This window comes from Nycticebus coucang, unplaced genomic scaffold, assembly GCF_027406575.1.
Source record: "Nycticebus coucang isolate mNycCou1 unplaced genomic scaffold, mNycCou1.pri scaffold_44, whole genome shotgun sequence".
Lineage (NCBI taxonomy): Eukaryota > Metazoa > Chordata > Mammalia > Primates > Lorisidae > Nycticebus > Nycticebus coucang.
Window position 1 is genome coordinate 1,107,977 of NW_026515578.1, and position 27,614 is coordinate 1,135,590.

The following is a 27,614-nucleotide window of genomic DNA, read 5'->3' on the forward strand; positions in this document are numbered from 1 at the left end:
TCACCCTGCTGTATGTGCACTTTTGCCTTTGAATGTTTTTTTTATTTATGTTTCATTTGAGTGAAAGCTAATGCCACTTTTGAAGTTTGAACTGAACATGATATTAAAATTATATCCTATTGTCTTCAGTTTTTGTCTGTTATGTTCCTGTCTACCCCTAAATCAGTCATCAATAAAACAATCAATACAAGAGGGAAAAAGCAAACCGAAACCTAAAGTAATTACTTTTAAAGCCAAGCTGGAGGGTTCAGCTCAATAGGAACTCTCCTCAACTGTATGCTTGGTTTCATCATATCTACATTTACACTGTCATTTACAACGATTGCATGTGTTCTTTGTTTTTTAGGGGATTCTAAGATAGAACCTCAGTTTCAGGTAACAACATTCATTGTTTGTCTTGAATTATTCCCTGTATATTTTGTGAAATTATGCATTACTTATGATATACTTTTTTTCAAAGTTCACTGTAAGTACCTGTGACACAGAAGCTGCTACTCCAGATAAAGGAGTAGAAACAATTAAAGTGCAAGAAGCCACAACAGGTAATTTTCTTTTCTTTTGTTGTTCTTCTGGTTTTGGTTATTCTGCCTCACATAGTTCTCTGATTTGGCATCCCTTTCCTTGTTAGGGAATTGACTGAGGTGAATTTTGTAACTCCACAATTTTTCAAGTGCTTATTGAAATTCAAATCTTTACTTAGAGCAACACTTCATGTTAACACGTCAGTCATGTTTTAACTTTAATTATTCCATCTTACTGATTTTACTGAAATCAGATGATCCAATTAGCAGACTGTGTACGTGTGAGAGTGTATCCTTATTAGTAAAATTCTGCAACTTCTTTACTTTCTCAACATTACATTTTTTGGATCTGTCGAGATTTACCCTAGTGCCCTTGTTTAATTTAACCTTTCTATACCATTCCAACATACGTGTACCACACTTAACCCTCTGAGTTCAGATTAAAAAGGGGGCAAATGCAAGTAAAAGTGATTGGGATCATTAGGAGCTTTTGTATACCATGGGTTGTAAACATAAATACTTAGTGTAATTAAGTATTACACTGTGCTTCAAAATTGAAAAAAAAATGAAATACCAAATCCAGATTCTTTTATTTATTCAATAAAAATCCACATTACACTGGGCACTGACACTATGTGAAGCATTTCTGGAAACATTCATATATTTCAGAAGTGCATTTTTTTTTTGCTATGTGGCCTGTAAGTCATCTTCTATTTATTCATGTGCCCCTAGAATTCATCTTCCTGACAGTATTTACTGTGGCCTCTCTCCAGGGCCATTAGGATGATTAAATGTTTTTAAATTAGTAATATCCTAGTACTTTTAAGTTTCACAGAAGGCTTTTGTAATCTGACTTGTTCTCAACCCTCCATTTTAGCCCTTTCCCTGTGTGTCTGCCTTACTCTAGCACTACCGAAGAACCTCTGGGAGTGCCCTCTGAGCCAATCCCTCTATTTTGGACAAATGCACACCCTATTCCAGGCTTCTCTTTCCTCTTGCTGCTTTCTGTCCTGCTCTCACATTTTCCTGGCCTCCTCACTTTTTCACCTTGCTCATCTCACCCTTTACTTCTCAGCTCAGACATGACTTCTGGAAAAGCCAACCTTGATGCATTTTATGTACATATTATTAAACTTAGAGCCAATAATAGCCACATAAAACAAGATTCAGACTATTGGTCTAAGGGGACTTTGGAAGATTTCACCCTTAAATGGCTTATAAGACAAAGGGATAGAAATGGAAAAAAAAAAAACGGTTCAAAAGCAATTTAAATAACCAATAATTTTATGGCCCTATAATTTTCTGTAACAGAAAAAGACAAGACAAAAAATCAAAAAAATTAAAAAGAAAATAAATTCATTTAAATTATATTGTGAAGGAAAAAGGAAATAAATGAACCACAGTTCAGGATTAAAAGTTGCAGAGGAGAAATCTAAGTAGTAAGGCAGCCCCAAGAGAGGCTAGATACCTGTTCATCTGGGGAAAATGCGAGAATCAGTGAAGGCTTGATAAAGCAGTCTAACAGTGCAAGGTGATTTTTCAGAATATTAGAGGAAAGCATTTTGCATGTAAGGAGCAGGGCATACACTGATAAAGGAATAAAACCTAATAGCAAATTTGAGAACTATTATTATTATTTTTTTATTATTGTTGGGGATTCCTTGAGGGTACAATAAGCCAGGTTACAATGATTGCAGTTGTTAGGCAAAGTCCCTCTTGCAATCATGTCTTGCCCCCATAAAGTGTGACACAACATGCACACTATGTTACAGGTACTATTTTGAAGTAGACCAGAGTATACAGTGATACCTTTATGTTTTACTAGATTTGTAAATCTTGCTTTGTTTATGAATTTTTTGCCATTTTTATTGAGTGGATGAATTTATGATATTTGTGGCTTTTATCCTCATAAAAGCTATCTAGTAGCATTCTCAGTGGTTTTTAAAGTGTTAGATAGTTAGGGCAGGAATGGTGGCTCATGCCCGTAATCCTAATACTCAGAGGCCAAAGCAGGTGGATCACTCAAGCTAGGAGTTTGAGATCGCCCTAAGGAAGGGCAAGACCCCATCTCTACTGAAAATAAAAAATCTGGCCTGGCATTGTGGTAGATTCCTGTAGGCCCAGCTTCTTGGGAATCTGAGGCAAGAAGATGGCTTGAGCCCAAGGGACTGAGGTTGCTGTGGGCTCGGAAGCCATGGACCTCGACTCAAGGGAACAGAATGAGACTCTGTCTGAAAAGAAAAATGAATAAAAATAATGTGTAAGCTAATTAGACATATTTTAAAAAGAAGTATGTAGTCTGCTAAAGATTTACCTTCATCTAAACCCTCAATTTATAAAATAAAAATAAATTTTGCTGTCTATCAATTTTTATAAAGATGATAGCTTTTATGAAATCATTCTAAGCAACTCATTTACCTAAATATATGAAATTTACAGTACTAAAGTCGGTATCCATATCAAAGGAAGAGCAAGAAGAGCTTAAAGGAAGTGAAAATAACCACCCACAGGTATCAACAAATTTTAATTTCAGTTCCTGGTTTAATATTATTTTCTTTACATGAGTAATGTAACATAGTCCAAGGGACATTTCCACTGGGATAAAATTTTATAATCCATATGCTGAAGGTAATATTTAATTTTAAGAAGTTTTTTCACTAGTTTAAAACTTAAAGATTCCAAAAGTAAAGAATGACTTACATCTAATCTTTGCCCTTGGAATAGAGGTAGAGGGTTTCTGGTGTTTTCCTTGTTCTGCAATTTTATAACCTTACATGATAAGGAAGGTAATGCCAAGTAAAGAATCATATTACTAAGCAAGAGAAAATATGAGTAATTTCACCGTGATGGCCACTGCGTTGGACTCATGTTCAAAGAGTCACCATTCCCAATGTCCCAAACTGTAGCATAGTTTTATACCATCAGTCATTCATGCCAGCTAGTGTACTTCTTCCTCCTTTTGGCCTCTAACTCAGTTCACTGTGTGTTGAGAGAGGGAATGGGGTCATTAGACTGTGCCTCTGAGGAGAATCCTACTTTGCAGAATGGGACTTTGTTGTGAGGATGCAGCAGCAAGTTTGTAACTCACTTACCTGTGGAAATCTTTAAACGGTATCAAGGTTCCTTCACCCACTGTTTTATGAGGACATTAGAATCTATTAGACGTAGGCTTAAGCAGATCGTCTGTGTCAGAACATAACACGGTCATATTATGTCATATTATTTGAATTAAAATTTGAAAGTTCACTTATCTTTCTGATTGTTGTTGATGTTCTTTGCTGGCAATGTAAAGTTTGTCCAGTGTCTCATTGTTAACCTTTAGAGAAAGTACTGAGAAGCAATGTAGGGATCTGCTATCAAAGGTATATGCATGAAAGTTTCTCAACTGAGGAAGGCTTTGCAGTACTACAAGTCTTCTGCTAATACATTTTAGTAGGTTTAATAGATAATCAGTGAATTATAGGCAAATAATAAAAATGCTGAATTACTAGTTCACACTTTTCTGTCGTGTAGACTAAGGAAAATTATTTTTTTTAACTTTTTATTTGCAATCCAATGATTTGGCAGTAGCTAAATATAGATCCGAGGTGTTTTCCTGTTCCATTTTTGAATTTTCTGTTTTATTTTCTAACTTGGTGCACACATGATTGGTAAGGATATATTTATTTGGGAAAAAAATGCTCCCTGATAGAAAATACAACTGAGTAACAAAATAAGCACAATTGAACTTGCATGTTTGCATCTGAAAACTTGTTTCAAGTAATAAGAATTAATCAGAATTATGGTGGAGAGAATATACTTGTATATCTGTCCTTGTGTAAACAAGTATGAGAAAGTACAGATCAAACAAGGCAAAGGAGAATAAAGAAATTAGGTAAATCCCATGTCAAATGAGTTAAGCCACATGGTTAGTGATAAAAAAAAAAAAAATCATTCATGTCCTGTACCAGAGTATAGAAGCAAAAAACTAAAGATGAAAAAGATTTAATTTTTAAAAAGCACCATTTATTTTGAAAAATAATATAGCTGATTGTGAAGGAAAAGATGCACCTGGAGTGTCCATCTTTATAGTGTTTCAGGTATTTTCTCAAGAAAAAGGCCGATGCACCTGGAGTGTCCACCTATATAGTGTTTCAGGCATTTCTCAAGAAAAAGGCCTCAGTCACAAAAATATCTTTCCATCTCATGCCTACTTTGTGTCCCTGAAGTATACTCAACACTCAACTTCTGAACTTTATGGAAATGAAAAAAAAAAAAAAGATACAGTGAATATTGTAACAATGGAGACAGACTCTGGGCATGTGTTTAAGATAGGTGAGGAGACATGTGAAAAAGATACAGACACCAAAAGAAGTAAGGAACTCAGAAGTCACAGTTGAAATGAAGGGACACCGAGAGTTTGGTAGTGAAGTGGCAAGAAATAGGTGCCCAGATATCATTAATTGGATATTAGATATCAGAACTATGCTTCAGTCTAGTGATGCAAAATCTGACTTGATAACAACAAAGAAATGAAGTGTGTGCTTGTTCAAGTGAAAGGACACAGTGCTTCTGCTGCTACAGACACAAGGAACGAAAAACAGTACATACAGCACGTGATCCTGAGGCATTAGATGAGGACAACAGTGCTACTATGTATAAGCCATGAACCTGAATCAGAAAACTTGCATCTCTCCCCACCACATAGAGACAGATCATCAAAAGCATAGGTGTTTATGAAGAAAGAAATACAGCAAGAGATGCTAAGGGTCAGGAATGAGGAAGGCAGGTTACCGGTAGAATTCCCATGTTTGGAGAAGAAAAAGTTCAAGTTCAAAATGAGGTGGATGCTTCACTTGTCATTGCCGCTTTGTCCTTGGTCAGTTGCCTGGTCCATTCTGATTTTCCACTTTGTCACACTGTATTAATCACATATTTTTACCATTTTACTCTTATCTCCTACATCGACCAGAAAGCAGAACTTGGGGTCACCATCTTCATCATGATTTTTATTTTCATTACTATAATGTGTAGAGAAGAAAATGTACAAGTAAATGACTGGAACACTTTAGAAGTTTCCAGAAGACGTCTTCTCTGTTCCCATCCTTCAATTTTTATTAAGCCTTGCCATACTTTCTTAAAGGTGTTTCCTAACTGGGAAGGAGTTACATGGTATATATACTTCTTTTGCTTTTACTTAAACATAAACCATAAGGCAAGTTTTGCTTATCATAGGTTTTCTGTTTCTTCAGCAATTTTACCTATCAGTAAAAATTGTACCACAAAACATTCAGATGTCTTCAAGTCCTTATTGTTGAGCCTATACTCAACATGACATACTCCAAAGTTGCCCATTATGCTGGTATCTAGTGTTAACACTGAAATATTTCTTGAGTAAGAAATATTTTAATGATGTAATGCCAGAAGTATGATAGCCCATGTATTAAACTTTTTGCAACATTTGTTTGTGTTGGTGGAGAATGCAAAGTAATGTTATGGAAGGTGAAGATAGTTCCTTATTGTGATATGACATGAGTTAATGTTTCCTTTGGCTGCCTGTGCTCCATTTACAGAATCAGTAGCCATACACAGTGGAAGGTAAGGTTCATCTAGAGAGCATATGTAAGATTGCAATGCTTTGGTTTTCAAGACATTCTTTTATTTAAAGGTAAAATTAATTGTTTTTAGAGTAGAAATTTCAGACATTTTTGAAGGAAGTGATTAGGAAATCTTGGTGCCACATATTAAATTATACTATAATTGAAACTCAATACTGATGTTATTTTTAACAGAATTTATCAGAGAATCTTACCAAGGAGGATCTTGGTTGTTCTTCTGGGAGTGGCAATTCAAATGGAACCAAGACAGTACCCAAACAAGTAAAGGGTAAGCAGTACATTTTATTGAAAAAGTCATTTGAAAAAATGTTTATTGAAAAACATGAGCACCAACATATTCTAAATGCCAAGGAAAATGACCTATTAAATGTATAGTAAAAAAAAAAAAATGAAGAAGCGAATAGTGTTAAATTGTATCTCTTCTCAGGTGTTAGCAACAGGTGAAGATGAAACACAGTGTATGACTAAAGGTGCTGAAGCTTTAGTCCCATCTCAATACAATTTGAGAGCTCAGCAAAGTCAGGAAATCAGGAAGAGGACAGGTTTACAAAAGGGGATGAAGAATAGGGAAAGCAGACAGTACAGGGAGTACATGGAGAGAAAAGGAGCAGATGGATGTAATGTCAGGGTGGTCCAATAAAATACTTCCTAAATAAAAGGTAGAGCAGGAGTCTCAGCTGGAGTGTGAGCCTGCTGGCTGCATCTCCGTAACTACCCTGCCTGCTCTGGCAGTCCCCAGCAGTTAGGCGGGCATGTTCCTGCCCTGAGGCCTCACCCAGCAGGCTCCAGACCCGGCTTGGAGCCCAATAGGCGCCTGGTGAAGGAGCTGCTAGAATAATAATGAGGCGGGGAGGTCAGGAGTGGCCAGCAAGAGGAGTATCTGGAAGTGGTGATCTGAGGTGCCCCAAGCCGGGCCCTGGACATCCCTCCCCTCAGCTCACCAAGCCTGGTGCCCAGGGATGGGGGAAAAACAATTGAAACTGATTTCAGTCACATTCTCAAGCAAGGCCACATGATGAAGAGCAGGAAGCTGGGAATCTACCGGAGGTGCTGGCTGGTGTTCTGCAAATCCTCCAACAAGGGGCCCCTGTGGCTGGAGAAGTATCCAGATGAGACGTCAGAGCACCTCCGAGGCTGCCCCAAGGTGACTGACATCAGCAGTGTCAAGTATGTGACATGGCTTCCCAAGGAGACCTAGCGACAGGCAGCAGCCATCACATTTACCAATGACTGGGCACAAGTCTTCACCTGGGACCCAGAGCTGGAGGCTGAAGAGTGGTGCAAGACACTATCTGTGGAGTGTCTGGGGTCGGCTGAATGATAATGACACAAGTCAGGGAGAGCCTGACCTCCTGGCCCCAGGGGCGCATAGTATCTTCCTGCCTCCCTGCCTCCACCTGGACGTGTCTGGTGAGTGCAAACTGCAGATCACCCAGGAGAACAGCTTCTTCCTCTGGGACACAGCAGTCTGAAGCTAGTCTCATTGCATCTCTATGACTGGGACGCAACATGCTTTACCTTTGAGGCTGGCAGCTTGTGCAACACTGGAGAAGGACTCTGCACCTTCTAGACACAGGAACCAGAGTGGATTTACCAGCGGGCCCACAGTGCCACACTGGCCATCGCCAAGCATCACAAGTGGGTCTTGCTGGAGATGGAGAAGAATGTGAGGCTGCTTAACAAGGAAACAGAACATTACTCGTGTCCTCACACACCCACCACCTTGCTGCCCCGCGTGCTACTGGCACCACAACACAGATTAGCAGAACATGGCTGAAGCCTCCAGCTACACTCCTGAGGGTTATACAGCAGCCCAGGCGAGTTCAGAAATGGACCTCCTCTACAGATTCATCTTGCTTAAGCCAAAACCCAGCCAGGGGGACAGCAGCGAGGCCAAGACCCCCTCCCTGTGACAGCTGTGCTGGTGAATAGAGAAGGGTGCAGGGGGCAGCCTGCAGCCTACCATGGACAGCCAGCCTCAAGGGGCTGTTGGCCAACAGCCTGAAGAAAGGGAGGAAGCTGTCCCGCTCCTTGCCTCCAAAGGGGAGACTGGACCAAGGGAAAGGGCTGGCCACACCACCCGAGCATGTGTGATGCTGATTTTTGGTATAAGGGCAGCAGTTTCCATTGCCTCCATGGCACACACCTGTTTCTCTCTCTCTCTCTCTCAATGACTTTATTTTGTTTTGTTTTGTTTTATTTTAGGTACAATGTGCTGATTTTATGTAGAATTTGGAATGCTTACATCAAAGTGGTTAACCTAGCCTTCACCTCAGTTAATTATTGTGTTAAGGCATTTATACTCTACTTTTTTTTTCTCTCTCTCTCCTTGATTTTTCTGGAATTTTTTTTTTTTATTAAATCATAACTGTATACATTGATATGATTATGGGGCATCATACACTCGCTTCATAAACCATTTGACACATTTTTATCACAGTGGTTAACATAGCCTTTCCGGCGTTATCTCAGTTACTGTGCCAAAACATTTACATTCTACATTTACCAAGTTTTGCAAATACCCCTGTAATATGCACCACAGGTGTGATCCCACCGATCCCCCTCCCTCTACCCACCCCCTCCTTTCCCACTTCCCCCTATTGTTAAGTTGTAGCTGGGTTATAGCTTTCATGTGAGAGTCCCAAATTAGTTTCATAGTAGGGCTGTGTACATTGGGTACTTTTTCTTCCATTCTTGGGATACTTTACTAAGAAGAATATGTTCCAGCTCTTTGACATGTACCCTTGCAATATGCACCATAGGTGAGGTCCCACCAATTATCCTCCCTTCCCTCCCCTCTCCCTCCTCTTCCCTCTGTCATCTTGGCTATATTTGTGTTTTATCATTTGTGTAAAAGTGTGGGGGATTATATATTGATTTCCTAATAGTACTGAGTAAGTTGGATACTTTTTTTTTTCCATTCTTGGGATACTATACTAAGAACAATATGTTAATTGGCCTGGGAGAATACTTTATGAGGAGCACCCCCCAGGGAATTGAAGCAACACCAGAAATATATTACTGATCAAACTAAACAGCTTCTGCACAGCCAAGAACACACTTAGTAAAGCAAATAGACAGTCCTCAGAATGGGAGAAGATATTTTCAGATTATGTTCCTAACAAAGGTTTGGTGATCAGAATCCACAGAGAACTCAAACTTATTAATAAGTAAAGAACAAGTGATCCCATTTCATTGTGGGCAAGAGACTTGAACAGAAGCTTCTTTGAAGAAGACAGGTGCATGGCCTACAGACAAATAAACACATATTCGTCATCTTTAATCATCAGAGAAATGCAAATCAAAACCAGTATGAGATATCATCTAACTCCAGGAAGAGTAGCCCACATCACAAAATCCCCCAAACTACAGATGTTGGCATGGACATGTAGACAAGGGAACAGTTCTGCACTGCTGGTGGGAATGCAAGCTAATATGTTCCTTTTGGAAAGAGGTTTGGAGAGCACTTAGAGAACTAAAAGTAAACTTGCCATTCGATCCTGCAATTCCTCTGCTAAGTATATATTCAGAAGACCAAAAATCATTTTATAACAAAGTTATTTGCACCAGAATGTTTATTGCAGCCCAATTCATAATTGCCAAGTCATCAAAGAAGCCCAAGTGCCCATCAACCCATGAATGGATTAATAAATTGTGGTATGTGTATGCCTGAAACTGAACACAACCCTGTTTCTGCCAGGCCTTGTTTGAACTATGAGGGCCAGAGGAGGGGGACAGTCAGAACTTAAGGCAGGCTGGCACTCTGAACAGCCTGGGGGCCAGATAACAGGCTTCTCAGTTTCTCTGGGCCTAGAATGGCACAGGAAGGACCTAACCTTCCTCTGTGCTACTTGCCAGTCTTGGGCTTGGCATGTTAAGCAGAGGGGATATCTGGGTTTGCCTCAGGTGAAAATCTGTTTTTACAATGTAATTTGCACACAAACTCTTTCCTGCTTAGTAGGCTGAGAAGATGCCTTTGGGGTGGGGTGTCAATTACCTCAGCCTTGCTGAGGAAGGCTAGAGCTTGTTTCTTCCCAGGGCCAGGCGGGAAGGTTACAGAGCACTCCTGCTGCCCTCTGTCACTGACCAGGGGTAGACAATGCCCCAGCAGAGGGAGGCCCTCTGCCCAGTGTCTAGCCACACTTGGCCAGCCAAAAGCACTCAGAAACCAAGACCTTCCCATTTTCTCCTCCCTACATGGTGTTGAGGCTCCCTGCTGAAATGCAATTAAAGCAATTGCTTTTCAAAAAAAATTAAAAAGGTAGAGCAAGGTGTTAGGTGAGAAGAATATAATAAAATGAGCTTCCAGTGCCAAAATGACTCAGAGAAGTAGCACAAACTTCCCTGTTCTTCCTATGTTTCTCCCTGTTGGGAAGGCATTAAGGTCTGAGGGCCCTGGTCCTGCAGAGCTGTTGGATGTAGTGTGGAGGAGTGGAAGCAGAGAAGGTGAGCCGTACATGTATGCAATTTCATGTCATATAAAGTGACAGAACTTGGTACTTCATAGCATTTTATCATGTAATTGAAGGTTTGTGAAGCAGGAAGAATACAGTAGTTGTATCTATCAAGTGCTCAGGGCATCTCTCACCTTATGAAGATTGCACTGAAATCTGTATTATTTTTGATTTCCTTTCTATTTGGAGGATGTGATAGGGAAGAACTTGAGGTTAGACTCTAAATAGGTAAATTCAGGTAAGTTATGTGTTACACCCACTCAGTATAGATCAGAACTGTCAAATTAGAACTGTGCTGGGAATCTTGTTTAAAATGCACATTTTTATTTAGTCGGCATGGGCTTCTGCATTTTTTATACATGTGATGTTGGTGCTGCTGGTTGTTGGGCCACCCCGAGTGGCAAGTGTGCAAACTTTGTTGTAGAGAAATCTGTAGAGAGAGCCATTGGCGAGCACTTTCATGATGTGTTAATCAAGGAAAAGCATTGTTTTTCTGTTATGTCTGAGCATGTTTCCAGCTAGAGGGCACGGAACAAAGAAATGAAGTCTTTGAAATAATAGATATCATATATTTCTGCTAAGAGAAAAGACATGATGAAGATGATCCAGCAGGAGAATGGAGACCTCAAATCTGAAGGTTACTGTGCAAAGGAATAGGCATTTTAAATGGGACAGAGGGAGGCTAGAGGGTGTTATCTGGGTAACAATGCAGTTAATGATGAGAAAACAGGAGAGAACTCACTGCAGATAGATTCAGCAGATTTGCACTCAGAGGTAAGATTAGGCTCCAGATATCTCTAGAAGCAGGAGGGAGTGCTAGATTTGGGACAAACCACAATAACCCATTTCATTGCTCCATAACTATCAGTCATTAGAGATCTGTTTCATTAATAGTATTTAATTGGAAATTAATTTACATATACAAGCATTGACTACTATTTTCAGAACTAGCTATTTTTTCTATAAAATAGCTATTTTATAGAAATAGCAATGCACTCAACCCTACTATGAAACCAATATATAAGCACCCACACTTCCATATGAGAACTATAACCCAACTACAGCCCAAGATGAAGGGAAAAGAGGAAGGGAAAGGGAGGGGAGGAGGAAGGACAAGTGGAGGGAGGGTAATTGGTGGGACCACACCTATGGTACATTTTACAAGGATACATGTGAAATCTGTTAAGTGTAGAGTATAACTATCTTAACACAATTAAGAAAGTATGATGAAGTCTATATTAACCAATTTGATGAAAGTATTTCAGATTATATATAAAACCAAGGCATTGTACCCTATAAATCATTAATATACACAGCTATGATTTAATAAAAATTATACTAGTATAGGAATATTAACTTTGACTAAAATTAATGAAATATTCAATGCCTGACACAACACTCTTTATGGTAGAGTCCTTAAGATAATTGCAGATGTAATTAAAGGCAATATTATTTAACAGAATTTCATGGAAGACAGAAGAAACTCAGTTCCAAGAATGCACAAAATGTGGATGATATAGCATCTTTTCTGTGTGTGTGTATCAAGTACAAACACGCAAATTAACCTGAATGTACATAAATGCTCATTTAGGGCAATTTTAGAGATGAAATTCCTTAAAGATCTTAACAAATGTAGATAAGTGGTTGTATATTCAAAACCTGGAATTTATCAGCACAATTTCTCTCCCAACTTGCAATCACTTTAAAGAACACAGAACACAATGTGGCAGATGATATTAGTCTTGTAAGTGTCAGCCCTCTTTATATGACTTCTACAAGGAAAGGACTTGTAAGATAGCTAAAGAAGAAACAAAAAATATGAACTTATGGTATCCTAAAAAGGACTTAGCTATTATCTTGCGTAGGATTTCCATTCCATTAGGAGGGTACGTAGGAAGATCACTTGCTGACCAAATGATAACTTTGTTTTTTCTTTAATCTTCTTATAAGAAATAGCCCCGTGTTGTGATTATTTTAAATCTTTTTTTTAATAAAAGACATTGCTTAAGGTAGATATCATCTAATTCAATCTAGAAAATATTCATCTGACTGCATGTCAAAGTATTTTTTAAACGTACGGATTCCCTTAATATTGTATTACATATAATCTATAATCCTATTTATGATTCTTCTTATTTAAGATTTACGTGAGTTTGGGAGATTGCTGATGTTTTTATATTATGAAAATTTGCTAATTTTTAAACTTTAAAAAGAAATAACTATTAAGTCATTAAGACATAGAAATAGTCATTAAGACATTAAAGTGATGTCTACTCCACTAAACTAATTTTAGAAAAGATAAAATTATATAGGTTATTTCTTGAATTTTTTGTTATTTTCAATTAATTTTCCATTTATCTTGAATTGTGGTTATTAATGAAATTTGTAGTAATTTTATGGTATTCATTTTCTCCTTTTTGATAAATATTTTAATAATGACAGCTTATTTTATGTAATTTCTCCATTATATCCTATATACCGCTTGATTGGGTCAATGAAAGTCTTTAAAATGACAAAACTAGAGGACATAAGACATGTAGTTCTATTCTTAGTTCACATGAGCATGGGAAAATGTGAATATTTTTCTCTACTGTTATTCTACAAGAATATATACATGCTTGCCAATTAAAAACACGAAACACAGTATACATTCAACTAAATTGTGATCCCAACTGTGTCCTTCCTAAATAACATGACAAACTGAAGAACTTATAGTGTAATGGTATAAATAATTCTTATGTGTTGCTCTGAAGATATCCCATAGGCTTCTACCATCAGCCTTGTTATATATCTTTCAGGGTTATAGTTTGTTCCTGTGATTAAAGATCACTGCTCACATTGGCATATGTTCAGTTTTCTATTTAAATTTTCTTATTTGAAACATAATCTTTCTTTTGAAATCTTAGCTGCTTATTATATTCCTATTTTTCTTCTACTTATTTCTGTCACATTTCTGTCAGCAGCAAGAAAAATAATAACAATAATAGAATGATCCAAAACCTAAAGTAATTAAATTATTTTCTTACTTGAGGATTCAGCTCAATAGAAACTTTCCATGAATGTATGTTTGGCTTTGTCATATTTGCATTTCTACTGTCATTTAAATTGATTGTATGTTCCTTTTGTTTTTTAGGGTCTTTTAAGAAACATCCATTGAAGGTAATAGCATTCATTTTTTCATCTGGAATTATTCATGGCACATTGTGTGCAATGTTCATTATTTATGTTACAATGTGTTTTCAAGGCTATTCAGAGCACTATTAACATGACAGTTTCCAGTCTGAAGAAAGCAGTAGGAAGGAAGAATGTGAAAATATCCAGATCAGGTAATTGTTTTTTTCTTTGTTAAAAATCCTTTCATTGCAGTACAGCATTTAAAGTTTATATAGCCATGTTTACTATGAATTATTTTTATTAAAATATCTGTTAGAATATTGAAGTGTTACTAATAACAAATGTTAACATTTTTTTTAAATTCCATAGGCCATGACATTTTAATATATGGATAAAATCCCCATTTAAAAGACTTTAAGCATAACTGTACACAGGGAATCTTTTATAAAATGTCATTATTTACTGTTCATTGAGTCTTACAGAAATTTAGTTTTAAAAATGCATTTGTTAGTTGTCTTCTGTTTTGAAAAACCTTTTTACACTGTATAGTTCTCACTAGATGATCATCCTTACTCTTCTCTAGTGAGTAAAACAAAAACTCAGTAAATATTTTTTTAAGATTGCTCTTCTAACATATTTTAGGTATATAAAGCAGGAGATTCATAATAATAAAAGCAGCAATATGAGAAAAATTAAATGGTTGTTTCATATTTACTGAACAAATTCATTGTGAAAACTCTACACAACTAGTTGTGGTGGCTTTCTCACATCATTTGTAATGAAAAGGAAGGGAGGGAGGAAGGGAAAGAAAAGAGAGAGGAAGGGATGGAGGAAAGAAAGTGTAGGAAAAATGAAACAGAAAAAAGAAAAAATAAGCAAAGGAAAAGAGAAAGAAAGAAATTGCTACAGGTTCTTTTTTTAACCCCTTGCCTTTATTTTTTATTCATTTTTAAAATTTTATTATTGGGGAATCATGGAGGGTACAAGACCAGGTTATGCAGCTTGCATTTGTTAGGTAAAGTCCCTCTTATAATTGTGCCCCACCCCCAAGAGGTGTGTCACGCACTGTGAGCTGCCAACACCCTCCCCGCTTCCTTCTCTCTGTTCCCCAACTCTCCCACCCCCAAAATCCCCCACCCCATAATTAATTGTCCTCATATAGAATTGAGTACCTTGCTTTCTTTCTTTTCCATTCTTGTGATGCTTTACTAAGAAGAATGTATTTCAACTCCCAAGTTAACACAAAAGATGTAAAGTCACCATCTTTTTTAGTGACTGAATAGTATTCTATGGTGTACATGTACCACAGCTTGTTAATCTATTCCTGGTTTGGTGGGCATTTAGGTTGTTTCTACAATTTGGCAATTGTAAATTGAGCTTCAGTAAGCAGTCTAGTGTAAATGTTCTTATGATAAAATTATTATTTTTTTCCTTTCTGGGTAGATGTCCAGTAATGGGTTTGCAAGATCGAAGGGAGGTGTAGTTTGAGTTATTTGAGGATTCTCCATACTTCCTTCCAGAATGGTTGTATTAATTTGCAGTCCCAGCAGCAGTGGAACAGTGTTTCCTTTTCTCCCCTTCCACACCAGCATCTACATCTTTGAGATTTTGTGATGTGGGCTATTCTCACTGGGGTTAGATGATATCTCAGAGTGGTTTTGATTTGCGTTTCTTTGATGATTTTAGACAATGAGCATCTTTTCATCTTTCTTATCCATTCATCTATCTTCTTTAGAGAAGGTTCTATTCATCTCATTTGCCCACTGATATAAGTGATTGTTGGCTCTTATTGTTGTTGCTTAATTTGAGTTCTTTGTAGAGTCTATTTATCAAAGTATTTTTTTTGTTTCTTTTTTTTTTTTTTCAAGAGGCATAGTTTCACTTTGTTGCCTTGGTAGGGTGCTGTGGTGTCACAGCTCATAGCAACCTTCAGCTCTTGGGCTTAGGCGATTCTCTTGCCTCAGCCTCCCGAGTAGCTGGGACTACCACACCTACCACAACGCCCAACTTATTTATCAAGGTTTTGTCTGATTCATAATATGAAAATATCTTTTCCCATTCTGCTGGTTGTCTGTTTGCTTTGGTTGTTTTCTCCTTAGCTGTGCAGAAGCTATTCAGTTGAATTAAGTCACATTTGTTTTTCTTTCGTTGCAATTGTCCCAGGGCCATAACTGCAAGTGATTTCCCCAGAGTTTCTTCAAGGATTTTTATTGTTTCATGCCTTATATTTAGATCCTTTCTCCATCTTGAATCAATTTTAGTGAGTGGAGAAAGATGCGGGTCTAGTTTCAGTCTTTTACATGTGGATATCCAGTTCTCCCAGCACCATTTATTGAATAGGGATTCTTTTCCCCAGTATATGTGATTGTATGGTTTGTTAAAGACATGTGGCTATACTATATTAGTTTCATTTCATGATTTGCTATATGGTTCTAGATGTCTATGTCTCTATTTTTTGCCAGTAACATGCTGTTTACATTATGATGGCATTGTAGAATAGCCTAATGTCTGGTAGGTTGATACCCTGACTTTGCTTCTGTTACTAAGAATTCCCCCTTGGCTATCTGGAATTTTTTCTGGTTCCATACAAAATGAAGTGCTATTTTTCCCAAATATGTAGAGTATGACAAAGTTATTTTAATGGGGATTGCATTGAATCTGTAGATTGCTTTGGGAAGTATAGAAATGTTAACAATGTTGATTCTTCCCAGCTATGAGATGGTATGTTCTTCCATTTATTAATATTTTCTGCTACTTCTTTTCATACAGTTTTGTAATTTTCTTTAAAGGGTGTTGCATCTTTTTGGTAGGTATATTCCAAGGTATTTCATTTTCTTTGAAGTTTGGTGAAGGGAATTATTTCCTTGATTTACTTCTCATTTTGGCTATTATTGGCATATGCAAAATCTACTGATTTGCAGACATTGAATTTTTGTCCTGCAATATTATTGTGTTTTTGATCACTTTTAGGAATCTTGTAGTTGAGGCATTGGGGTTTTCTAAGTATATCATCAGCAAAGAGGGAGAGTTTCACTTCCTCTGTCCCCATTTGAATGCCCTTTATTTCCTTCTCTTGCCTGATTATTTTGGCTGGTACTTTCATCCTGATTAGTAGTGATAGAGGACAACCTTGTCTTCTTCCAGTTGCTGAGTGGAAAAGCTTTCACTTTTACTTCATTTAGTATAATATTAGCCGTGGGTTTGTCATAGACGAGAACATGACAGACATAGGCACAGGATATACACTGATGAAGGTATAAAAAGCAACGCCAACTGTGTGAACCATTAATATAAAGAACACACGGGCAATGTTTTTGAACATACAATTATGAAGTAGAGACTAGTATACAGTAATACTTCATATGTTTATGATAATTTTAAATTTTGTTCATTTATGTTGGGTAGACAAATGGAAGAATGAATATTTGAGATGTTGGTATGCCTGGAATCTGGGGACATCTGATGCCTCCCTGAGTGTATTTTGAAAATTTTTATACGAAAGTAAATACTCTTCTAAAGATTAACTTCCATTTAAACTATCAATTTATAAAATGAAAAAAATTCTCTCTTCTTTTATAAACGCTATAGCTTTTTTTGGATCATTCTAAGTAGATTATATTAACTAAATTTATGGTTTTGACAGCAAAACAAGACTTTATGGTAATATCAGAGGAAAAGCAAGAAAAGCACAATGGAAGCAAAAATAATCATCCACAGGTATAAAAAATTGAAATTTTAATTTCGGGTTAATTATGGTTTTATTTGCATTGGTACAATAGAATAGTTGAAAAGAAATTAAAATTTGGACTAGCATTTAAGAATTGATAGGTTATAATTTGATATTAAATTTTAAAAAGCCATTTAACTATTGCAAAGTTTAAAACATTTTTTAAAAGAAATAATAAATTATAGATAAATTTGCCATTGGTATAGAGGCAAGTGATTTCTGGGATTTTGTGTATTTTATAATTTTTATAATTATATTCCTTGTATTATAAATTTCTTATGTGATAAGGAAGGTAACATCAGCTGTTTAATCATATTGCTAAGCAATAGAATTTATGAACAATTTTACAGTGGTGGCCACTGAGTACATTAAAAGAATAATCATTCACAGTGTTTCCAAATTTACAATTTTATGTTGCCAGTCAGTAATGCTTAGGCTAAATATTTCTTATGCCTAGTGATCCCTAACTCACTTCAGTGTCTATATTGAAGGAGAGATTTGAGTCATAAACATTGTGTCTATGAAGAGAGTTTGTATCATAAAGTATGAGGCCTTAGGTGAAACTTACTAAATGCAGAATATAAATGTCTGAACACAATAACTAAGAAAATGCCATGAAGGCTATGTTAACTAGTTCGATGAAAATATTTCAAATTGTATATAAAACCAGCACATTGTACCCCACGATTGCATTAATGTACACAGCTATGATTTAATTAAAAAAGGAAAAAAAAGAATGAGGCCTTTGGTAACGGGGCTCATTATTCTTGGGGTAACAATAGCAAGCTTATAACATATTTACATGTAGTAAATCAGTAAACAGTATCAAAATGATTTTGTTCACTGTCATTAGAGGACATTAGGATGTATTAGACCTAGACTTAAGCAGTTAGGCTGTGTCACAACATAGCACTTTCATATTATTTTATATAATTTTAATTAAAGCTAAATAATTGACTTTTATGTCTGATTGCATTGATTTAGTCTGCTAATAGCATAAAGCTTTCCAAGTCTCCAAATGTTGCCCTTTAGAACAGTACTGAAGTACAGTGTAGAGGTTTACTATTGAAGTTAGGTAAAATCATTTTAAGTGAGGAAGGAAATCATTGTAATATTACAAAATTACCTGCTTATTCAGTTTTGGTAGATTGAAAATATAATAAATTAACTTAATTTCAAACAGAGAGTGATAAAGTTGTCTAGTTCCTATTGGAGGCTGAGGAAAACTATTTTTCACTTGTTAGTTGCAGTCCAGGATTTGGAAGTAGCTAAATACAGATTTAAGAAATGTGTTAGTTAAAGTTTATTTATTTTCTGAATATCTTTGCCCATATTTGGGTGAGAGGATCACATCATTTTGAAAACCTGTACCCTGACAGAAAACATAACTAAGTAACAAAATAAACACATTAATCTTTTATGTTTGCATCTGCAAACAGTTCTCAAAAACTAGAAATACATAGGGTTTGTGGAAGAGGGGATATACTGTGTATTATGGATTTCCTTATGTGCAAAAGTTAGAGTAATTGTGGATAGATCAAGGCAAAGTAGAGTGGTGAAATAAATTAAAATTTAAGAAAAATGAGTAAAACCAAAGTTTTGGTTAAATTTGTGAATACATATAACACAAAAGTCCAGTTTGTCCTTAGGCAGAGTTACTACACAACTCTAAAAGAGTAGCAAGCTTATATTAAAAAGAAAAAAAAACCCTGTAATTTGGCAAAATTACAGATTCCTCCTGATTGTGAGGATAATAGATCCACCTGAAGTGTCCATCTCTAAAATACTTCATGCATTCTCTGAACAAAAGCACATCAGTCTCAGAAATGTCTTTTCATCCCATTTCTACTTAGTGTCCCTGAAATAAACTTGACACTTATCTTCTAAGCTTTATTTAAAAGAAAACACAGTATATCGGGAATATGAGAACAGCCCTGGCAGACCCTGGGTATGTTGTTGTTGCTAGGTTTTTTGTTTTTTTTTTTTAATTTCATATTACTATGAGGGTAAAAATGATTAGGTTACATTGTTTGCATATCTTAGGTAAAATTCAGGTTGGAGCTGATCCCTTTACCCACGGAGTGTGCTGTGTGTCCTCACATTGTGTACATTTGATGAGAGCAAATGTGCACACTATGCACTCTCCTTCAGCCCTCCCATTTCAACTCAATTGTTTTTTTCTCTCCTGTGGGTGTGTAGTTCTTTATGTAATTGTTTCATATTATTTTTGAGTATATTGGATACTTTTCTATTCATGCACACTTTGCTCAGAAGAATGCTTTTCAACTCCATCCAGGTAAATGCAAAATATGTAGTTTTCATCTTTTTCTTTTTTATGACTGAAAGGGAGTCCATGGTATACATGTACCACCATTTTTTAATCCATTCCTGGGTTGATGTGCACATGGGTTTCTTCTACATCCTGGCAATTATGAATTGAGCTGCAATAAAGATTCTAGTGTGGATGTCCTTATTGTAAAATGTTGTTTTCTTCTGGGTAGATACCTAGTAAAGGGATTGCAGGATCAAATAGAAGGTATACTTTTAGTTCTTTGAGAATTCTCCATAATTCTTTCCACAGAGGCTATGGAAAATATCTGTTTGCAGTTTTACTAACAGTGTAGAAGTGTTCCCTTCTCTCCACATCCACACCAGCATCTGCATCTTTGGGACTTTGTGATGTGGGCTATTCCACTGGGATTAGGTAATACCTTCATGTAGCTTTGAATTGCATTTATCTGATGATAAGTATTTTTTCATGTGTTTGTTGGCCATTCATCTATCTTCTTCAGAGAAGTTTTTGTCCACTTTTGACATAGGATTGTTTTTTCTTTTCTTGTGTATTAGTTTGAGTTCTCTGTAAACTCCAGTTATCAGCTCTTTGTCCGAGTCATAGTGTGCAAATACCTTCTACCATTTCATAGGCTGTTTTCTTTAGTTCTTGTGCCTTTAGTTGTGCAGAAGATTTTTAGTATGGTTATGTTCAATTTATTTATTTTTAATATTGCTGTAGTTGCCAAGGGGGTCTTGTTCATAAGCTGTTTTCAGGCTGATTTTGCCAAGAGTTTTTTGCACCCTTTCTTCCAGATTTTTTGTCATTTAGTGTCTTAAATTTAGATATTTTATCCAATGAGAGTCACTTTTTGTAAGTGGTGAGAAGTCTAGTTTTAGTCTTCCCATTGTGGCTAACAAGTTCTCCCAGGACTATGTATTAAATATGAATTCTTTTTCCCAGTGTATGCTTTTGTTGGTTATCAAAGATCAGATGGTAAGTGGCTGGGTTCACTTCTAGGTTCTGTTTTATTCCATAGGTACCTATTTTTTTGCCAGTATCGTACTGTTTTGATCACTGTAGATTTGTAGCATTACCCGAAGTCTGGTGCTATAATGCCTCCAGATTTGTTTTTATTGTTTAGAATTGCATTTATTATTTGTTTTTTTTCTAGTTCCATATGATGCACAGTATTATTTTTTCTAGATCTTCAAAATATGACATTGATGCTTTGATGGGGATTGCATTAAATCTGTAGATTGTTTTGGGTAGTATGGACATTTTATGATGTTGATTCTTCTCAACTGTGAGTGAATATGGTATGTTCTTTCACTTGTTAATGTCTTCTGCTATTTCTTTTCTCAGGATTTCATAGTTCTCTCTGTAGAAATTCTTCACATCCTTTGTTAAGTATATTCCCAAGCATTTCATTGTTTTTTTTAAGCTACTGTGAAGGAATAATGTGTCTTTGACCTTATTCTCACCTTGACTGTTACTGGCATACTATACTGGAGGGTCCTGATTTGTGGACCTTGATTTTATGTACTAAAACTTTTGATTCCTTGCTCACTTCCAGGAACCTTGTAGTTGAGTCCCTGGGGTTTCCAAAGTATAAAATCGTATGATCAGCAAAGAGGAAGATCTTGACCTCCTCTGCTCCTATTTCAATGCCATTAATATCCATCCCTTGCCTGATTGCATTGGCTAGATCTTTCAGCACTAGGTTGAGTAGCAGTGGTGATAGTGGACCTCCTTGTCTGGTCCCAATTCTAAGTGCAAAAGCTTTCAGTTTTCCTCCATTCAGTATGCTATTGTCTGTAGGTTTGTTGTGGGGTGGTGTCGATCAGTTTAGGAAATGTCCCATCTATGCCTATTTTCTTAAGTGTTCTTGGAGAAAGGGATGGTGACTTTTGTTGAATGCTTGTTCTGCATCTATTGAGAGACTCATATGGTCTTTCCTTCTGAATCTATTTCAATAGTGAATTATATTTATGGATTTATGAATCAACTTTCTATCCCTGGGATAAAACTCACTTGATCATGATGTGTAATTTTTTAATGTGTAGCTGTACTCTGTTGGCTAGGATTTTATTGAATATTTTTGAATCAATATTTATTAATGATATCGGTCTGTAGTTTTCCTTTTTTGTTTGCTCTTCCTCTGGTTTTGGAATCAGGGTGATGTTTGTTTCATAGAACGTGTTGGGGAAGTTTCCTTCCTTCTTTATGTTTTGGAATAGTTTCTGCAATATAGGTATAAGCTCTTCTTTGAAGGTTTGGTAGAATTCTGGTGTGACACCAGCTGGTCCAGGACTTTTTGAGGGAAGATTTATTGTTATTGCAGTTCTGGTGCTTTATACTGGTTTGTTTAGAGTTTCTAGTTCTTTATGGTTGAGCTTAGGGGAGATGATATGAGTCCACATTTTGGTACAGTTCCTCTACATTTTAAAATTTCTGAGCATATAGATTTTTGTAGCAGTCACTGAAGATTTTTTTGTATCTCTGTGGTTTCTATTGTTATTTTCCCTCTTTTATTTCTGATTGAAGTTATTAGAGATCTTTTCTGTTGCTAGTCAGTCTGGCCAAGGGTACTTTGATTTTATTAATATTTTAAAAGAAACAACTTTTTCTTTCTCCGATCTTTTGAATGGTCCTTATGTTCTCAATTTCATTAAATTCTGATTTTAGTTTATGTCTTTTCTCCTACTAAGCTTGAGATTGGATTATTCTTTCTTTTCCGGTTGCTTCAGATGGTTTATTGGGTTACTGATTTGCATTTTTTCTGTTTTTTTGAATGACAGCATTTAATCCAATAACTTTCACCCTTAGGACTGCCTTTGCAGTATCCCACAGGTTTTGATAGTGTGTGGCTTCATTGTCATTTTTTCATGAAAGATAATGATTTTTTTCTTTATCTCCTCCTTGACCCAGTTCTTTGCTCTAAGGTTACTTCATTTCCATGACTTTGTACAGGCATGCAGGCATAAGGATCTTTTTTTTCAGTTGAGTTCTGCCTTTATTCCCTAATGATCTGGAAAGATACAAGATATAATTTCTATTCTTTAGATTTTGTTGAGGTTTGATTTGTGTCCATTTTTTTGGAATATAATCCATGAGCTAGAGAGAAGAACGCATACTCAGTAGTTTTTGGATTTATGTTCTGTATATTTCCGTAAAACCCAATTGTTCTAGGGACACATTTAACTCCCTTGTTTATTTGTTTAGTTTCTGCTTGGAGAGTCAGTACAGTTTTGTCAGAAGCGTGTTGTAATGCCCACTTAATATGGTTTCACAGGATATCATGTTGTTCAAATTGGTTAGGGTTCATTTTAAATGTCTGGGAGTGTTTCAGTTGTGTGCATAGATATTTAGGATTCAAATGTCTCATTGTTATATTGTTCTCTTGACCAGAGAATAGCATCCATCTTTGTTTCTGTTTATTGGTTTAAATCTAATAAACATCTCATAATATCTAAAAATACAATTGTACCCCCTACTTTCTCCTGATTTCCATTTGCCTGAAATATTTTTTTTCCTACCATTCACTCTCTTCTTATCCTTCAGAAATCCCAATGATTCGAATGCTTGATCTTTTGGAGTAGTTCTATAACTTGCTCAGAGAAAGCTGTTTTTATTCTCCTTTTTTCCCCTGTCTCTTTGAATGATTAGGTTAGTTCAAAATTCTTGTCTTCCATTTCTGAGATTCTTTCTTCTCCATGTTCTGTTCTACTGCTGAGACTCCATACTGTTTGAATCTCCTTGAATGCCTCTTTCCATTTCTTAAGCTCTGCTATAATTGTGTCCAGATCCTTGGTGACTAAAACTAAATCTGGTGGGCTGAAGTCAGATCCAGAGACTCCTGTGTGTGGAGTTCCTCACTCTACTTTACACCTAACTATTCAAACAAACTCTTCTTTTTCTCTGAAGTCCCAGCTGTGACAGATTCAAACTGAGGAGGCTTTTTGACTATGGTAGGGAAGGGAGATCTTGGGCCTACCATCTGCTTCCAAGGCTTTCCCGGATTGGGTTGCCTGTCAGAGACTAGGCCCATCCACCTTCAATTTGGCAGGAGTGGAGTCAGGGGCCAAACCTCCAGGAGGGGCCTGCTAGGCACAGATGCTAGACAATACCATTCCAATGGGTAGGGAAAGATCCCCCCAGCAGGATGGAGGCTTAGGAGGGAACTTGTCATGCATTGTCAGTGCAGCCAAGCCACCATTTCCTCCAACAGGGTTGAGGCATGCTCAGTTCATTGGGCCACACAATGCAGAGGTCTCTCGGAGTCCACATGGCCTGATAAAGACCCTGATGATTCTTGGTGACAGAGAAAGCAACCTCTGTAAACCCTCGCTCCCTCAGTTGCTCTGAGGGGTGGGTAGGGTCCAAAGCACTTTCACCTGCTGTTGCCGGGGGTGGGTCAACCCGCCCTCCAGTCTGGGCTGGGCTAGCGCTCCTAGTTTCTGACACTGGAAAGCAGAGTTCTGCAGTGGGGGCAGACTGTTGGGCCACCCAAAAAAGAGAGGGTATGGGCTGGTGTTGAAAGGAAGCTAGTGCCAAAATTGCTCTCTATTCTGCCAGGCACGATACAGACTCAGAAGCAGATATGACTTGGTGCAAAAATAGTGGGATGTTTTATCCTTCTTGGGACTTCCTCATCAGGCAAGTGATGGTGTGTTTTGCTGTTTGCAGAAAGACCTGCAGGTGGGAGAAGGCTCACCCTTACCCTTCTGTTTTCAGGAATCCTCTAGACTGATCCACTCTAACTCTCCTCAGTTCTCTTCCTTCCTCTTACTCATCTTGGTCCTCGCAGTTTGTCTCTGCAGGGTTACTGAACCCCTTGATTCTTCTTGCAATCTAGCCCCCAGTTACACTACTCTGGGTTACTTCATTAAAATTCCCCTCCTTCTGGATGAGAGTTTCCACAAAATCTGCCTCTAGTCAGCCATCTTGTCCCTGTCCCAGCACTGGGCATGTGAGGAGAATATTATAATGACACACACACTAAAAAAGCAAGGAGCTCAGAAGATACAGTTGAAACAAAGGAACACTAAGAAGTTTGATTTTGAAATGGCCAAAACAATTTTTTTTTTGGAAATTGGACATCAGAAATGTACCTCAGTCAAGAAATCCAAAATTTGTGGCTTATAAGGAAATGAAGTGTGTGCTTCAGTCAAAAAGGTGCAGTATTTCTGCTGCTATATCCACTAATAATGAAGGAAAACCAGTACATACTGTACGTGTTCCTGAGGCATTAGATGAGGACAGAGATGCTGAAAAGTACAAACCATGAAACCTGAATCAGAAAATATGCATCCCTCCCCACCACATAGTGACAGATCATCAAAAGCACGTGTGTTTATAAAGGAAGAAATATAGCAGGATATGCAAAAGGGTAAGAATGAGGATGACATGTTACCAGTAGAATCCCCACCTTTGGAGAAGAAAAATTCAAGTTCAAAATGAAGTAGATGTTCATTTGTCACTGCTGCTTTTATCCTTTTTCAGTTCTCTGGTCCATTCTGATTTTCCACTTTTGCATGTTGTATTAATCACATCTATTCACCATTTTATTCTGAACTTCTTGAAATGACCAGAAAGCAGAACCTGGGGTCACCATGATTTTTATTTTTATTATTATAATGTGTAGAAAAGACAAAATACAAGTAAGTGCTTGGCATATTTTATATGCTTCAAAAGCAAATGTTCTTATTCTTCCCTTTTTATTGTCTTGCTATGGTTTATTGAATTTATATCTTAATTGAGAAAGAGATGCATACAGCATATATGTGTGTATATATATATATATATATACATACACACACACACACACACCATGGAGTGCTATTCAGCCATAAAAAGATGGAGACTTGGGCGGCGCCTGTGGCTCAGTCGGTAAGGTGCCGGCCCCATATACCGAGGGTGACGGGTTCAAGCCCGGCCCCAGTCAAACTGAAACCAAAAAATAGCCGGGTGTTGTGGCGGGCACCTGTAGTCCCAGCTACTTGGGAGGCTGAGGCAAGAGAATCGCTTAAGCCCAGGAGTTGGAGGTTGCTGTGAGCTGTGTGAGGCCACGGCACTCTACCGAGGGCCATAAAGTGAGACCCTGTCTCTACAAAAAAAAAAAAAAAAAAAAAAGATGGAGACTTTACATCTTTTGCGTTAATCTGAATGGTGTTGAAACACATTCTTCTTAGTAAAGTATCATAAGAATGGATAAGCAGACTGAAGCCAGCTTTCCACAGAGGCTCCCATCCATTAGGAAAGTTAAAGGACAAAAATTCAGCAAGTAACCTAGTGGATTTGAGCTGCACTAAGAGAGAAGGTTGAAGAATGCACATCAACCCCGCTGAGGCGAGCTGCGACCTCAACATATAAACAAAAAGTACAAAATCCATCACCATGTGAACAGGAGTCCCCTCCCCCATGAGAACAGCTCAGAGTGCCCCACAAACAATCGGGCAGAGTTCAAAGGTCCTCCTACTACACTCCACGGGACAGACCCTCTAAAAACTGGACCTACCTCCCCTACTAGGGTGCCACAGCGTTCTCCTGCCAGGCATAAAACTGTATAAAACTGTGTATAGTCTCTACCTGGAATTCTGAGCTCCCAGCGCTCCCCTCCACTCACACTGAGGTCTGGATGCCAGTCCCCCAGGAGTTCAGAGTCTTAGGTGATTTCTCAAGGGGTGTGGACGAGGCCTTGACTGCAGCTGGTCAGCACCAGCTGTGGGCACGGGAGTGAGGAGAGGACGGTCGGCAGAGAGGGGACCGCACCGGAGCAGCAGTCCCCTGAGGCACAGTGCAACAGCCATCTTTTGGTGACAATACGGCCAGGCATAAAACTGTGTGTTTTCTCTGCCCGTAACCCCAGGCTCCCATTGCTCCCCGTGGTCCCCTCTGCTCTCGCTCCAAGGTCTGGAGGCCTGTCCCCCAGGGGTCCAGACTCTTGGGCGATTGCTCGAGGGGTGTAGACAGTGCTGGGCTGCAGCCAGTTGGGGCAGACTCTGGCGCATGGGGTCAGAGAGAGGACAGTTGGCCAGAGGGGAGCTGCACTGGAGCAGTGGTTCCGTGAGGCATAAAACAGCAGCCCTCTTTTGCTAGCAATACAGCTCACTACTGAATATTCTGAAGCCACACCCCCGTCTCCCTGGGTAACCAGAGACTGTGAGTATAGGATTTGCCTGAGGCAACTCCAACTTGCAAACCAGGGAAACTCCCAGGGCGGGGCTGACCAGAGGTCCGCTTTACTGAACCTAAGACGCACCTGGCCCTCAGGGGATCATCTGCCTATAGATAATACAAGAGCAAAGACAAGCTGATTTGAAACTCAATTCAGCTTCTCTTCTGCAGGGGAACCGAAAATTTGGTGTGTTCTGTTCTGTCAGTAACATTAATCAGGGGTGAGACTGGACCTGAGTGAAAACCCCCCCAAATTTTATCAAGCATCCGAGGTTGTCAGGCCTCACCTCCTCCAGCTAGAGAGAGGCTGAGCGCAGCGGCCTGACAGACTTCCTTGTGATTCAGGCAGGTGCAAACTCCTGGAGTACCAGTTCACTACAGGCAACTGGATCAGCCAACTGCAGGGCTATCAGTGACTTGGTGTGACAGTGGTGCAAGGTGGGGAAGGAGGCAGCAACCTTACCAGACAGAACTATTGGCTGAGTGGCTCCTCCTGAGTCCACGCAGCACTGGAGCAAGCCACACCAGAGTAGTCACCAGACCCCTGTGATCCAGTTCCCAGAGACCTCTTAAACTCTCTCACCCGAAACAGGTGGAGACTGAGACAACTGATTTGGACCTTTTGAACAGTACCAATCGCCTGAGGACAAATCAGGTGGTGCCGTGGGTGCACAGTGGTAGGAAGGTTTGATTTTTCTTTTCCAATTTTTTGCCGATGTGGGGTGGGGTGACTTAATTGCTGATATTTCT

The 27,614-nt window shown here is 38.1% G+C and overlaps 1 protein-coding gene and 1 pseudogene across 1 annotated transcript in view; both read left to right on the plus strand.

Moving 5' to 3' along the window:
* LOC128579308 (uncharacterized) overlaps nucleotides 1-27,614 on the plus strand; it is a 94,507-nt gene that overhangs the window by 60,238 nt on the left and 6,655 nt on the right. Inside the window, exons 9-13 of the mRNA XM_053581455.1 lie at nucleotides 347-375; nucleotides 461-542; nucleotides 6,293-6,386; nucleotides 13,706-13,731; nucleotides 13,817-13,898. Of these exons, the coding sequence (XP_053437430.1) occupies nucleotides 347-375; nucleotides 461-542; nucleotides 6,293-6,386; nucleotides 13,706-13,715 (215 nt within the window). The 3' untranslated portion in view covers nucleotides 13,716-13,731; nucleotides 13,817-13,898. The remainder of the gene's footprint in view (nucleotides 1-346; nucleotides 376-460; nucleotides 543-6,292; nucleotides 6,387-13,705; nucleotides 13,732-13,816; nucleotides 13,899-27,614) is intronic.
* LOC128579320 (docking protein 4-like) lies at nucleotides 6,507-8,031 on the plus strand (annotated as a pseudogene).